The sequence below is a fragment of the Montipora foliosa genome, chromosome 8, assembly GCF_036669935.1.
Source record: "Montipora foliosa isolate CH-2021 chromosome 8, ASM3666993v2, whole genome shotgun sequence".
Lineage (NCBI taxonomy): Eukaryota > Metazoa > Cnidaria > Anthozoa > Scleractinia > Acroporidae > Montipora > Montipora foliosa.
In genome coordinates this window covers 34,158,876-34,174,916 of record NC_090876.1, presented here as the reverse complement: position 1 = coordinate 34,174,916, position 16,041 = coordinate 34,158,876, and the positions used below count along the sequence as shown (strand labels likewise).

The 16,041-nt window shown below is 35.9% G+C and overlaps 2 protein-coding genes across 2 annotated transcripts; one reads left to right on the top strand and one right to left on the bottom strand.

The window, feature by feature from the left end:
• Positions 1-1,996: 1,996 nt before the first annotated feature.
• On the top strand, positions 1,997-3,103 carry LOC137968684 (uncharacterized). The gene has a single exon (XM_068815201.1). The coding sequence runs from the start codon at positions 1,997-1,999 to the stop codon at positions 3,101-3,103; it is 1,107 nt and encodes a 368-aa protein (XP_068671302.1).
• A 1,154-nt stretch (positions 3,104-4,257) lies between these two features.
• LOC137968683 (uncharacterized) lies at positions 4,258-6,453 on the bottom strand. The gene has a single exon (XM_068815200.1). It carries the CDS (start codon positions 6,451-6,453, stop codon positions 4,258-4,260), a length of 2,196 nt encoding a protein of 731 aa, XP_068671301.1.
• Between the last annotated feature and the right edge of the window lie 9,588 nt (positions 6,454-16,041).

Below are 16,041 nucleotides of genomic sequence, written 5' to 3'. Positions count from 1 at the left end.
TTAAAGTGGTACTATGATCAAATTTTTACCCCTTGATTTTTTGAGTGTATCGCATAGAATTCCATAAAAGAACAATTCTAATGGTAACATCCGAATTCTTCAATTCTCTGAGCGCGGAGCGCTCGCCTTTAGATAAATTATCTTGTGAGTTTCTAATGTAACGAGGATTGAGAATGTCTTTCCTAACGTTAGATAAAAAAAAGTTCAAGTTCCGGGAATTTAGAAATTGGAGGTTTCTAACCTTTTTTACCTGGTATGGGTGGTAGGTGATTTTGGCTATGTACGTCGGAAGCTGGCTCCTCGGGATCCTTTTCCATAAAGAAAACGGCTGTTCTAAGTCTAGCTTCGAAGGCTTCTAAGTCATCATGGACTTCCTGCCAATTGATGTCTCGTGGTGCTGGACAAAAGGAAGGTCCTTTGCGTAGCAGCTTGGTTTAGTCCTCACTCAGAACTTGTTCAGAGAGGTTAATCGGATTCAAGTGTTGGAGCTTGCGATCATCAACCACAGTAGGCGTGAATCTATGTTTCGCACGAAATTGCTCTTTCTTGAATTCTGCGAGCCTTGTCATAACGTCGAATGTGCTTGCTGTGGGTCGTATTACTGACGTTGTCAATGTCGGGTAGTGCTGGCGGTTGAATTGTTTTCCGCATTTTCCTCTTTTCAACTGCTTTCAAGTCGTTATGCAGGGTAAAGTTTTCATATTCTAACGATTTACAAATTTGCAGAGCGATAAAATAGTGGAATTGGCTAAAAAGGTCTGCTCTACAGATGTAGAGTTCCCTTTGCAAATGTTTCACTTTTTCTTCCGTGGACTTGAGTACAATGTTGCAAAGTTCTTGAGATGAATTAAAAAGCACACGGTTACAATGTAGATTGACTTCGGAATTGTTTTTGTTACGCGCCAAATTGAATTTCAGCTGAAAGCCTTTAGGAATGACGTTCTGTTTGCGGCAATTCTTTAGAAAGGTCAAGTGATGTTGGTACCTGGTTAGTTTGTTCCAAGTCTTGGATAAACGGCTAACAGTAGGAATTGTATTAAACATCTTCGGATCAATCACAAGAGATGATTCCCAGGCGGACAGCAGCTGAGTAATAATATTGAAAGACGGTTATGAGTGCTTCCTGAGCCAACAAAGATGCCAACCAAAAGGATCACAAGGATTCACAGTCCTGATTCGTTAGATGATAAAAAACTGGTTAAATATGAAGCCGAAAATGGACAACTTTTGGCTTAAAAACTGTAAAAAAATTTAAAATTTTATAAAGCGTTTCGGTCTCTTGACCTTCTTCAGTTACAAAAGAGTCGGTAGAAAAATCTACAACTTAAATAAGGTTTTACAACAATGAATAAAAACCGGTTACATAAGAAATTCAAAGAAAACAATAGGAATCCCCAAAGGGGGCCCCTGAACACTGAAATAACCACAATTAACACTTATAACTATCTAGAGCATACAAAAGGACTTTTTAAAAAATACAGTGTTAAAAAACACCTTAGGAAATATGCAACAACTTGCCCTAAGTCCGCTAAAGTCAAGTATAGTGGATGCGATTTTTGGAATGGAATTCTTGTCTTTTATTCATCCCAAAAGATGAAAGGGAAAACAACTGCGCACTCCAGTATGCTTCTTTGGTGATGAGTAAATTTTTAGTGTTCTCGGACGTACTGTTTTGAATTTGGTCAATACATTGAAATGTAAAGTCCGATAACACATGTGGGGTTCGGTTAAAATGTGAGGCAACTTCGCAACTTTTTTTGGTTGTTTTCATAGAAGATTTGTGATTTCAAAATCTAATTTTAAATTCGGTCGTGGTAGAACCGACATATTGGAGATTGCACTTCTTGCAATGAACCAAATAAATAACATTCGCTGAATTGCACGAGAGTTTCTGCCGAACAAGATATGTTTTACCCGTTTGTGCGCTCGAGAAGGCTTAGGCTTAGTGGAGCAGTGGTGTTCTAAATGGATGCAAAGGAGGGAGATTTCACCTCAGATGGCCACCTGGATTGTTAACAGAAAGGCTAAGCCCGGGGTCGTTTTTGGAAACATTAAAACGCTTAAGAAGGACAACCCCCTTAGACTCATTACTTCCTGCTTTGAAACGGCTATTGAAAACCTTTCAGCCTTCACTGAATTCTATCTACAACCATTAGCCAGAAAGCAACCATCTTTCATTAAGGACACCACTGACCTGCTTAACAGGATACAGAAACTTAATGAACAAGGCCCATATCCTGAGGGCACCCTCCTAGTTTCTTGGGACGTAATTTCTATGTTCCCGAATATCGATAATGAATTAGGATTAGGAGCGGTCAGTAGAGCACTAGATACGAGGGAACAATTTCTACCATCAACTGATTGTATTCTGGAAGCTGTAGAGTCTTGCCTTAAAAGCAATCACTCGGTTTTCAATGAGAAGTTCTATCTACAAGTACGTGGTACGGCTATGGGACCTAAAAATGCCTGTAGTTATGCGGAAATAGCCATGGGAGAGATAGACCACAAGGCTAAGCACTGTGGCCTTATCAAGCCCTCACAATGGTGGAGATATCGTGATGATATCTTTGACCTTTGGCAACAGGGCCCTGCTGCACTGAATTCCTTCACTGAGTACATTAATTCGCTGTACCCCACGATTAAATTTGAATTAGTTCATTCGGAAAGCAAACTTGATGTTCTAGATATTACACTCCATCTAGTTGATGGTTTTATCCAAACAGATGTTTACTCTAAACCTACTGATAGCCATTTATATCTTCCTCCATCCAGTGCCCATCCTCAGCATGTTTTCAAGGCAATTCCGTTTGGGGTCGCTTTGAGACTGCGTAGAAATTGCTCTAAGGATTGTTTCCTCAACAAAAGGCTGAAGGAGTATAATGGCTACCTAGTTGACCAGGGATATCCAGAAGAATTGGTCTCACGAGAATTTTCTAGAGCGGCGAGCATTCCTAGAAATGATTTACTCCAAGCCAAAGATTCCTTTTGTTCTTACATAACTACGGGTGCTGTGATGGTCAAAACTCACACTCATGATTCAGGGGCTATAATCGCACAAAAAAAACTGCCAATTGGAGGGGTAGAATCGCACTGCCACGAGTAGGGGTCAAATAGCACTGCCATTGTAGGGCTTAAATCGCACTGCCACGAGTAGGGCTTAAATCGCACAAAACTCCCACGAGTAGGGGGATAAACGTAAAGAATATTCAATCGAGCCCCATTTGGGGGCATAATTGCATTAAAAATAAAATTAGTTAAAATGAATGGTCAATTCTTCAATCAACTGTTTTTTTTTCTCACTGATCTGTTCAAGAGCGGCTTCTTTATCATTGTTAGCATATCTTGCCATTGTCTTATATCTTTTTCCCAAGATTTTATTGTCGAAATAGAAAAACTTGTCATTTTCATTGTCTTTGATTTTTATTTTGTCATCTAATTTGGCAATTCGCTCTTCCAACTGTTTTTGATTTTCTATCTCCACTTTAAACACGACCTTTTTTGGTTTCAAAGGATTTGCTTTTACATTTAGCAATAATTTGCCATATTTTTCTGCATATTCTTGTATGTAAGCATTTTCTATTTTTTCCAAACTTTTCTTGTCGTTTGTTGGAGCTTTGACCACGAGCTCAATCACAGGCTTTTTCTTCCTGTATTTATATATTTGGCTTTTGCTGTCCTTCAAATGACGACTTAATCGTGTTGCCAGGTCCTCGCATGTTGATCCAATGTAAACCTTATCATCAACCAGCACCTTGTATATTTTGCCTTCAGAATACAGACTGTTAAATTTGGCATTGGTTAATTCTAATACTGGCATATCACGAATTTTGTATTTGTAGTTCAAATCTTTGTTGACAAGATGAATGTATTTGAATTTAGTGGTTCTGCTCAAAGCAGTATACAATAATTTTTTGTCCATTTTTTCCACATCATAAATATTGTAAGGTTCATTGATATCTGCTCCTTGGCATTTATGTACAGTTACACAAAAACTTGGAATGAAACTCTGAGAAAATGTTTTCATGTCGAACTCCTTGCCATCAATCCATATTGAGTCTTCCGAAATACTTTCAATCGTAAATTCCATTGTATTGAATATTTCACGATCTTTTAAATTTTCAGTTGCAATTACAGGCATGTCAACACACACTTTGTATTCTTCTTTCTTGTCATTGTATTTGAACACAACATTTTCATGTTTTTTGCCTTCCACAAACTTATCACAACAACGCGTATTGACTTCAATTCTGGTTTTGTTCAAATAACATATATTTTGTATAATTCAGTGACAGGAGAAAAGTTTTTTGCTAATTTACCTTTTTTCAAAAACTGGTCAAGTACAGTGTGTGTTTTTTTGTCATAGCGGGAAGAACCTTCAATGTATTCCATTGTTACAATTTTTGGGCACATTTGTCTGACAGACATTGATCTTAGATAGTCATAACTTATTCTGCTCCCTGATTCGACAGGAGAACATTGATTTGGATCGCCAAACATGTAAACCTTGATGCCATACAACACAAAGGCTTTGTAAATCAGTGTTATCCACTTGTTAGGTACCATTGAAAATTCATCGATGAATATGGTTTTGTCTTCCAAGCTTTTTAGATTTGTTTCAGATGAGAAACCGTTCCATTCACAAAAATAAGAATCAAATGTATGACAAATAGCGTCAGGATCAATTTCGTTTTTTTCTGCACATATTTTAATTTCTTCAACAAATGACTGAAAGTTTTTGTTTCTTCTACTCATCTTAACCGGTAATCCTTTAAACGGTCCACTAGAAACGCATCCCATTTTTCTCAATCTGTCTTTGACGTTCTGGACAGCTTTATTCGTAAAACTTAACACAATAGGCTTGTCAGTTTTCATTACCATTTTACACATTTTAGTTGTTTTGCCAGAACCAGCTTGCCCGTTATACATACGACCTTCTCCTTTCACAGCTTTGTAACTGTCAAAATCCATATTTTCTCTGTAATGACGCTCAAAATAGCACAAAGGAGTGTCTGTTATGTATGCTTTACCAATGTTTTTTACATCAAACACAACATCCTTTTTATTTTTCAACGCAGGTCTTGGATTGGTGATGAATATGCCATCTGTATTGTAAGCATACAACGCACTCTTTTCACCATAGCATTTGCGTATCAGCTTCAAACATTCCAATATTGCCTGAGAAACGACAAATCTGTTTACACTTGTATGGTCTGAAAACATTCGTTCGCATTTTTGTTCTTTAATCAAGTAGATTTCATTGAAGCTGTCAATTATGATATTGCGCCCGTCCTTGATGCCTTGTGTCCAACAAGCCATTGCTGTATCATACTCAACACATGTAAAACCTGAATTAATCCTGTTGTATTTTCTTCCAAGATCACCAATGAAACTGTTTGCCAATTGTTTGGCTTTGTCTTCAGGAAATGTTTCAAACACATATTTCAAAAATGGCTTGAATGTACTTGGCTTGAGAGCTTTATTGGAAACAATCTTGTATTTGATTTGCTTTTCAGACATTGTTAGTTCATCGACCAAATATGACACCAAATCTCCACTGTAAAACCCAGCTTCGATTTTTAAAGGTGTGTCATAATTATACAACACAGTTTCTTCAATATAAAATTCGCCACATTTTCTAAGATCGCTTCTGCAATGAAACGGTTCTACTACGTCATGTATGCTATAAACAGGAATTGCTGTTCCATTGTTGAGCAAAACATTCGGATACGATTTGGATATGTCAATGTTGACCACATCATCTGGAATATCTTCTGTTGTACACCATTGTAACGCTCTTGGATAATAATCATCAAGCATTTCACGAGTTTGCACATTATACGTAGATGTAGGTAAATAACCACACAATTGTTTGAATAAGGCAGAAGCCAATCCCGTGAAAGTTTGATTAACCCATATAAAATCATGAGTCTTGTACAAACTATGCAATTTATCGCAAATTGATTTCCTGTTGTCGTATTCGTCGTTCAAGAGAAACATGTTGTTCCGGTGATCTATGAAACCATCTAATATCCCATTGTTGTTCCAATGCAAGTACTCCACATAATAACAAGTGGTATGTATGTATGCATCAATGGCCTCCATCATTTTAACATCTTCGGGCAAAACGATAATGTTGTCTTTTTTATCTAATTCGTATATATCATCTAACCTGTCCAGTTTATGCACAAATTCGTGTTTTCTGGACCATTTCATTTCAGTCATGTATTTTAACAAGTCATTGCAGCCTCCTTGGTTTGCTTTGGCTGCTGTGAGTTTCAATTTTTCGTCTGTAATGGGATAACAATGATGGTCTTTGACAATGTAGACCAGTGAAACATCACAATTGTGCTTATTAGTATGTGATTTGAATTTCCTGTATGTGCTATCATAAGCATGAATAGACACATTTGAATGGCAACTCTTGGCCCAATCGATCAATTCTTTTGTTGTCATTCTTGGTGGATCCGCACAATATTTGAAGATCTCATTTTTCAATTTTTATAATCATATGTTTTAAAACCTCTTTTGCCGCGAACCTGATCCCAAACATAATCAATCACACAACTGTCTGAACCATACGATTTTGGTTTTCTTTGTTTGCTCAACAAATATGACTCTAATTTCAAACCAGCCATAAAATGATGAGCAAAAAATTGCGGGTTGTGTGTTATTACTTTGCCTCCAATTCTGGTTATCACTTCGGCTGACAAAGGCTCGAAGTTGTTTTCCAATAATGTGTACATGAAAAATTTGTACATGTCTTTGAGACTCAACTCAGGTACATCCATTTGAAATGGACCAAATGTTTTATTTGTGATCCCTCCGTGCATCAGATTTTTGATTGTGAGAAATACTGTGACAGAAACACGCTCACGTCTTCCTCCCATTTTATTGATCCGCTGTTCAAACAATGTCGCAAATGACGAGCTTTTTCTCACAAATGGACCAGCCATACTGATTTCTTGTCTTCTGTATTTACTAAGTGAAGCATTTTTTTTGTCATACACTATTTTTTCCCTCATACTATTGCTTGAGATATTTTTTCTCATATATAATGACTATAGATAATATTTCTTTAAGCAAAATTGGGTGCGTTTGAAGTTGAACACATATCGGAGTATGTATTTAACTGTGTCAAAGATAAGTGAACAAATTATTTATTGCTGTTTTCATGTTAGTCATAAATATAACCCGTATTATATGTAAAAGCATTTTTGAAATGTTTCTTTGTTTTAAGATGACAATGTTTTCCAGCAAGAGAGTAGTTTTTGCCATTGTTGCATATTTCGCAGTACCATTCTTTGTGCAACATGTAGTCGGTTTTCTTTTTTCTTCTTTCTTCATCAGTGCAAAATCTTGGACGGCCGAATTGCTTTTGATCTTTCATATAATATACCTATATATTTTATTTTTATATGGTTTCAATCAGAATCATCTTCAGAATCATCTTCAGAATCATCTTCAGATTCATCTTCAGATTCATTTGGTTTGTATTTGCTGAAAGCTTGTTTTATCTGTTGCAACATGTCGTCGTTTATGTCATCGGGATCCATTACAAAGATTTTTTTTCCATCTGTTACCATGACCATTAATTTTTTATTGAAATGCACCAATTTCAATTTAACGGGTGGATGAATGACAGACAACACATCGGAATAAATCAAATCTTCCAAAAAGACTTTCAACGAAGGATCACGAATTACATGGGACATTAAAGCATTGAATAATGATTTTGGGTTCATATACAATAGGATTATATTAGTTTTTCACTTCATCCTTGCAACAATTTTAATGGCTTCAAAAAATTGTTGTATCTTTGAAACTCTCTGAACAAAAAATCCATTTTGGCATCCATGTTATGAAACATTCTCTTGATTTCTCTTTCCGGTCCTTTTGTTTTCAATGCACGATACAACAATGGCATCCCTTTTGTTCGCACGTAATGCATGTAAGCCGCGTTATTCACTATCACGTCACAAATCATTTCTGTGACTACTTTTCTGACAACCATGGTTTCTATTATTTGGCTTCCTTTGAAGGTCATATAATTATTACTTACACAGATTCATCACTTTCTTGTGACGACTCAGATTCTTGCGAACTTGAGCAGCTTTCTTCAGATATACTTTCTTGCGATGGCGTCCAATCGGAATCTGAACCAGAGTCTTGATCGCTCTCATAATAGAAACCAAACTTTTCTTCATTTTCAAACTTGTCCATATAATATAAGTATACATTTTTATTTTTTTATAAGTATTTATGCGCGTTTGTTTCACCACAATTCATATGTTTTCAATGTCTTTCAATGGTACCCAACTGTTGAATTCATCACTGTATCCCTTCCATTTTACCAAAGCTTGTTTCTTTTTATAGTCTCTTCTAATCACTTTGTCAATACGGAAAATATCCTGCTTTGCTTTCAATAATTCAGGTTCATAAAAACTGCCTTGTATCTCTTCACCTCTGAGATCTTTTAGTTTGTATGTTATTGGATTAGTGTATTGGATCTTATCAACTGTAAACACTTCTTCTGTCCAATTTGGTGTATAACCCTTGTCGAACACATTCCGTTTATACTTAGATATTCGAACCTTGTCACCTGTTTGAAATTTAGGTTTCTGTTTCAATGTTTCTGTATCACCATATAGATTGAAGTAAACGGTTCCTTCATTCCTCTTGTTAGATGCTTCAACGGGTGTCATCTTTATGCTTGAATGTTTTGTATTATTATACTGTTTCACCAGTTTGGGTAGCATATCGAGATACATTGTATTACCTTGAACAGTGAACTGTTTCCACATTTTGGATTTAATTGTTCGATTCCACCTTTCAACCACTGAGGATTTCTCTTCATTTTCAGTGGAGTACATATGTATCCCATTTTTGTCTAACAAGTCCTTCAAGTGTTTGTTATAGAACTCCTTTCCCTTATCAACCCATAAATATTGTGGTCTTCTGCCTTCCCTGAATATCGTTTTAAATGCTTCAGTGACAGATTCACCTTTCTTATCCTTCAATGGGACAATCCAACCGTATTTGCTGAAAACATCAATAACCATAAGAAGATATCGATAACCTTTATTCCATTTGCTAAACTGTTGCATTTCAACTAGATCACTTGCCCATATTTCATCAATATGATTTACGATTACACGCCGCCGAGTAAAGTTGCGTCTTATGGATGCATGTAATTCATCTGCTAATTTTTCTTGCCAGTTACCCGACGGCTTTTTCCGTTTTTTGAAACTCCTAGACCTAGTTTCTGCTTTGTATTGATAACATTTCTTGCCAACCAATGCCCCCATTGTCTTTCATTATACGGTACGTTGTCTAAAGCTTGAACCATTTTCCTATCTGCTTTGTTTTTACATTTCCTATCATCCTTGCAGACGGAATAATCAACATCGTGTTGCATTGCTATTGCATCAGTTTTTCCAGTGGGCATATCATATATTTCCAATATTTGACCAGTTTTTGGGTCATACTTCAGTTGATTTTCTAAATCATTATATGGTCCGGTGTAATGATGCCCAGGTAATGTCCATCCGCCTTTTGGTTTCGGTAATTTACCAATAGCTTTGTGAATGTCAACAGCACCGCCATCAAGATCTTTTCTGTTTGTTGTGTATTTCTTTTTGGGTCTTATTTTTGTTGACAATTGATTGAGAGCTTCTGATCCAACTTTATGAAGTAGAGGATTCATTTTTCTTAAACCATAATCGATTGCTTTTTTCTGCAACTTTGGATCTCTCATTAATTCGGAACCATAATATCTACCCATTTCAACGGCTTTTTTGCCAAGATAAGGTACTCCTTTAGTTAAAAATAATTCTGTTCCTGTATTAGCAATGTCACTGAGTAAGCCCGCTCCCAACGGGCTGATTAGTTTCCCTGTTGTTTGACAAATTTGGTCTTTGTAATACCACATTCAGCACAAGTGCAAAAGAACATCAGTCTACCATTTTTAGCTGTTTTGTAACCTGAAGGTTCAACACATTCGGTCACTTTCTTTTGTTTTACACAATATGATTTCATAATATATATAAGTTAGATATTTCTGAAATAATATTCGATAAATCTCTCATTTTTCATTGTATCATTTATGTCGAATACTTGTAATAAATCATAATACGAATCACCCTTATTCATTTCATTCAGAAAGTATAAACAGAAATACCCACAAGTTGTTGTCTGTATGTTTTGTATCTGATTGTTTTGATGTAACAAAGTCAGATTTTTCTTTTTGGCATGATTTACAATCTCTTGAAAAGGTGGCATACCAAACGAATCAAAATAATTTATTACATTATCCTTAACATAAGTGGCTACCCAGTGAGATCCGCTCATATAAGCTGGTTCTAGATTGTAGATGAATAACGCCTGTTTATGGTTATGTGGAACTTTTTCATCTCTTGACAGTACATCATTGATTGGTATGTTCAAATATTTACACCATTTTATCAGATCGTGGTTGGACATAGGTATGTTTTTGTGAAATTTTGGTTTCACAATATTGCCCCCAAAATGGGTATGCCATTGAATGGACTGTTTTTTCCCAATAGTAACCCTTTTCCTTTTTTGGTTGAGGATGTTTTTTTTTTTCTACCATTACCAGTCACATATGGCGGATAACTGTAAAATGGAGGGGGGGCTCCAATTCTAGGTGATCCTTCACCATGCAATCTTGGTCGACCTACCCTCGGTGCTCCTTTCCCTGTAAACAGCTTTTTCACCAGATTAACAGCCATAGGAATTCCAACGGAAGCCAACAGAGTTCCTAGAAATCCACCTGATTGTGTTTTAGTCGGTGTTATTTTAACGCCAGATCCTGTTTGAGCCGCATTCATTATGTCTCTTTGCTGTTTGGTTGTAAACGTATTCAGATATGGCATCAGTTGATTGATTGCATTGAAAGGTATCATCATGGGTAATGGCATAGCACCACCTTTTTGACCAGATCCTAACAATTTTTTGGCTCCAGCTTCTGCTAAACCACCAAGAGCACTCAACCCAAGGGTTTTACCAATTGCTGGTAATGCTCTCATTCCAAGTGACAATACGGTACTCAAAAGACTTCCGCCGACTTGTTTTCTGATATTAGTCTTAGCAAGCTTGATGTCCATTCCTTTGTTCAATTGTCGATTTTTTTGTAATCTTTTTTTTACCATTGCTGGAACATAAAGAGTGTCGTTTCCATTGAGAGAATCATTTGTCAGTCTTAGAACAATTGTTTCCCTTTTATGGTAAGCATTACTCAGATTCTTTTTTTGATTATCTGAAAGTCTTACGTTGATTTCATGAAGTTTAGTCATATAATATATGTTATATAATTCCAGTCACAAAACATGTACAAATAAATATGTGTCATTCATGGGATTAAACTATAACCAATTCATTACCCACCTTGTCAATAACAACCGACTCTTCGTACAATACAACTGCATGGACATTGAAATCTGCTGCACTGTTGGCATTGAGTTTGTACCTGAAAATCAACTGTTTAGGGTCTCTTGTTACTTTCTCTGCCTGATATGACAGATCAAAATAGATCAGTGAATACAGGCTGTTATAATTGGCAAGATTCAACTGGGTTCCGGTGTTGTAATCGTTTTTTCGCATAGCATAAGACATCAGATCATTGAAAATCCTCACTTTGCTTTCACTGTCATATTCTGTTTCTGGGTAGAAAACACCATTACCATATTCGAGTCTGCATGTTGTTAAATAACTGTTTGCGTTTGCTTCATTCAGTTTAAAGGTGTCGAATAGATATGGATTTTGAGTTGCAACTCTGGTTTTAGCCCGTTGTAGATAAACAAAAATTGCTTTGACATTGTCAATACTGGAAGAAATCTGAAAAAAACCACTGACTCTAGCTGGTGCTGACACTGCATACAGTTCACGCTGATACGTCCATTTGTCCTGTTTCAAAAAAGAACTGACAAACTTGTCATACATACTGTCTTTTGGAGTCAGTTTTGGAACCCATAGTAGAAATCTGTTAATCACTACTCTTCCGGCATCTGCTGCTGCTGCCCTATTGATGAGTTCATTGTCGTTCTGGAGATTCAAATTGAATTGTAACTGCATAGGAACCAACATTTTATCCTGCAACTCTTCAAAAAAACTGTAACGATTGAGAGGTATGATCAAATTCACATCTTTTGCTCCTCCCCCTCCATCATCTTGGGCAGCTTGTGTAAGCACTCTTCTAGATTCATATCCTAAATTAGTATTAGCTGTCGTATCATTTGTGTCTAAATACCAAAAACTGTTTTTACCGACTGATCGGCTGTAATCATCAGAATATTCCAACAGATTCTTCACAAAAGTGACCTTATGTAGATTGTCAGTATCGTAAACAATTTTCCCCGCACTTTTAATCATCATATGTGCAATCAATGAATGAGATCCGTTTATCACCGTTATTCTATCGGCTGCTGCGTAACCAGCTCCATCTGCTATTTTTTGTAACTGGAATTGAACCTCGAAATAAGCATTGTACCAATCATAGAAAGAACTCCGGTCGTTGATGGTGAATCTATAACCATTCTTTTCTTGATGTTGATTATTTCCAGGGGCTCTAATTACATCATCAAGTTGGAAACGCACCAACTCATTTCTTTGCAATAATTCACTTGTTCTAAAAGCCATTTATACTATTGTATTATATAATTTTGCTGTCATGTTATTTATTTGAAAAATCTACGCCTTCTTCCAGATCCGGATATCAATCTATTTAGTATCATGTCAGCGCTTTCTTCTTGCTGTTTAATGGGAGAGGATGGGGCTATTGCCCTTTGTGTCGTAGCTCCTTTTCTCAAATTTGCCAATTTTTTCATTATTAGGTCTCCTGACTTTTCTGCCACCGTCTTGCCAATTTTATCACCTGCATGGGAAACCCCCGATTCTAATGCCTTCTTCGCTAATGGCTTAGCAAATTTCTTGAAAACAGACGATGCCACACTCTTCAATGGTTTAAAAATGTTGTCTAAGATAAGCCCAGACCCTTTGTGTTGAAATACAAATTTACCAAGTTTTGGGTGGTAAAACCTCTTAAATTCATACGGTTTCATTATACTGTTACATTAGATACTTTTTAGAATTAGTGAAAAAGACGTATCCGCTCCATTTAGATCCACTAATCTTCTTTTTCCATCTGTTATCATGATTCTGATTGATGAAATTGTAGTTTTGTTCACAGGATTAAATGTAACTCTTTGTGGTTCGAGGGTGAAGGAGTAACTTGGTTTTAGTACACTAGTTGAGAATGAATAAATGATGTCTGTTTCTTCGCCGTCAACTAAACTTTCGTTGACCAAATCGCAATGAATATTGAGTACGTCTGTGTCTTGACTGAGATTCGGCACTCTTGGTCCAATATGCGTTCCACTTGCTAATATCTTTTTATCAAAACCGATCAGGTCATTAAAATTACTTGCTCTTAAATCAAGTTGGTAATTTTCAGCTAATGTAACCGTGACTCTGAATGTTGTTTCGTTGAATTCAAGAGTTATCGGATACGTATCACCAGTTTTCGTCACATTTTTAATATGTCTGTCAAAGTCCGTATAATTCCATACCCCAGCTGGAAAGGTAATGTCCTTAAAAGTTGAACCATTATCGGAGCTGTATTTGATTAATTGATTTTTGTACCCAGCATTGACATTGAACCAAGTGAATGACATGTTAATGACTCTGTTAAGACCGATAACGTATTGCTTATTATTGTCTAGAGTTACAGTTCTTGTGAAATTTGTTGTAAAATTTTCTGGTTTATTATCCCCTTTATTTTTCACACTGTAAGATGATAAAACTATCTCTCGTTCCATTATGTGATTAGGTTACATTAAATTTTGAAATATTGTTTGTATAATTTACCATATTGTGATTTGTTAATTGTTGTCATTTTCAATAATGTGTCCAATATAGAAACACCCATATTTCGCATGTCAATGCTTGTATTGCCAGCCAATATCTCACCAATGATCAAATCCAATTTTTTTATGAGTTCTTTTGGTTTGTTAAAAAATATCACATTGCCACCTTTTCTTTTTCTTTTGATACCAGAACCTTTTATTGTTTCCAATTTAGTGTCATAATGATCTATGTATGCATTCAAGACATTTTTAGCTCTGTCTATTCTTTCGTTCATCTCTTGTCTTTGTGCTTCATTTATAATCCCTTTGTTATATTGTTTTGTCACCTGTGTTTTATAACCTCTCAATTGATTTCTTTTCGTTCTAGTTTGTGTTAAAATTTTACCAAGATATGCTTTGGATTTTTTGTCATTCATTCCTTGTTGATTGAGTGTCTTTTCAACTGTGTCATAATTAGGCACTTCAAACTCATTTAGTATCTCATTTTCCATATCTTCTTCATCCATTCCATAATCGATCGCATCGTCATCATCATATTCTGGTGGTAATTCTGGTTCTTCAGGAAAGTACTTAGGATCAACATACATCTCTTTTTTTCCTTCCAGAAGATCTTGTAAAGATTCTTCATATGTTGGCGGTTTTGGCACCAGTTGTTTTTCTTGCTGTGGCAAAACAGGTTGTTCAAATAGATCACCAAGATTCATATCTGGAACTTCATCCTCTATATCAATGCCGTAATCAGGAACTTCTCCTTTCTTCAGTGGTCGTTTTTTCCTTGGCAACCTTAAAGCCTGATTACTATCAATAACATCATCCAATTTACTTGTAATTGGTTGGAATACTTTTGAAAATCCCTGTTGACTGGTCTTCTGATCGATATCATGTTTTGTAATTGCATTATGGACATAATTAATCTTGTCCCCTAATTCAGATTTACTCTTTGCGAGTTCTTTCCACTTAAGTAAACTCATTTATTGTTATATTGTTACGTTACATAAAATGGAAATTCATATATAAAAAATAGCGTTTTACACCGTGTTGAACACCATGTTGAACACCATGTTTAACTACATCATTTTATCGAAACAATGTAACGATTTAATATAAATGAAGATACCTAATTATGATACTGGCGACGATGTTGTCACAAACTTCACACAACTACATGATTTTATGCCTGATCGATGCTTCCGCATGCTCATTTGTGGACCTTCTGGTTCGGGAAAAACAAACACACTGATGCATATGATTCACAATCTGTTGTATTTTGATAAAATATACCTTTATGCAAAAAACTTAGAGCAGTCAAAGTATCAGAATCTCATGAAAGAGTTCGAACCATGGAGTGAAGAAGCTGGTTATGATATCATTACAGCAAGCAATGATAAAATAATTCCCGTAAAAAATCTCAATGGTGACAATCAAAAAATTGTGATATTCGACGATTTCGTATGTGATAAAAACCAAAAACCATTAGTTGACTATTTTATCCAGGGGAGACATAAAAACTGCTGTGCCATATATTTGAGTCAAAGCTACTATAAGACACCAAAAGATATTAGATTGAACTGCTCACATTTTGTCATTTATGATTTTCCGAGTACTAATGAAAAAAGTCTCATATGTCGTGAAAACAATGTCTCAAAACAATTATACGAGAAAGCAACTAGAGACCCTTTTAGTTTTATATATATTGACAAACCCAAGAAACAAGTAAAAAAGATTTCGATGAAACAATATAAATCAATTGTATATGAGTTACTCAAATGGTAAATTACCTGAAGACACTTATTCACATGAAAAAGTTGTTGAAATAGTAAAAGGATTGCCTGGTGTTGGTTTTAAACTAACAGATGACGGTGATTATGATATACAGAATAAAAAACTGCGAAATGTGGATTTACCACAAACAAACACTGACGCTAGTACAAAGAGTTATGTTGATTCTGAGGTTAATAAGACATTAAAACTAGACGGCAGTAGTCCAATGACTGGAGCCCTTAACATGGATAATCGGCGTGTCGAAAATATTGCTCCAGCTAGACATGGTCACAGTGATGCTGTAAGTAGTTTGCATCTACATAGCTTTTATTTTGAATTAAATACAAACGACGGAAAGATAGAAGCCCAAAATCCGATCGACATGAAAAATAAAAGAATC

Coding starts and splice junctions, on each gene's coding strand:
- LOC137968684 (XM_068815201.1), top strand. CDS start 1,997: ATGGCCACCTGGATTGTTAACAGAAAGGCTAAGCCCGGGGTCGTTTTT.
- LOC137968683 (XM_068815200.1), bottom strand. CDS start 6,453: ATGACAACAAAAGAATTGATCGATTGGGCCAAGAGTTGCCATTCAAAT.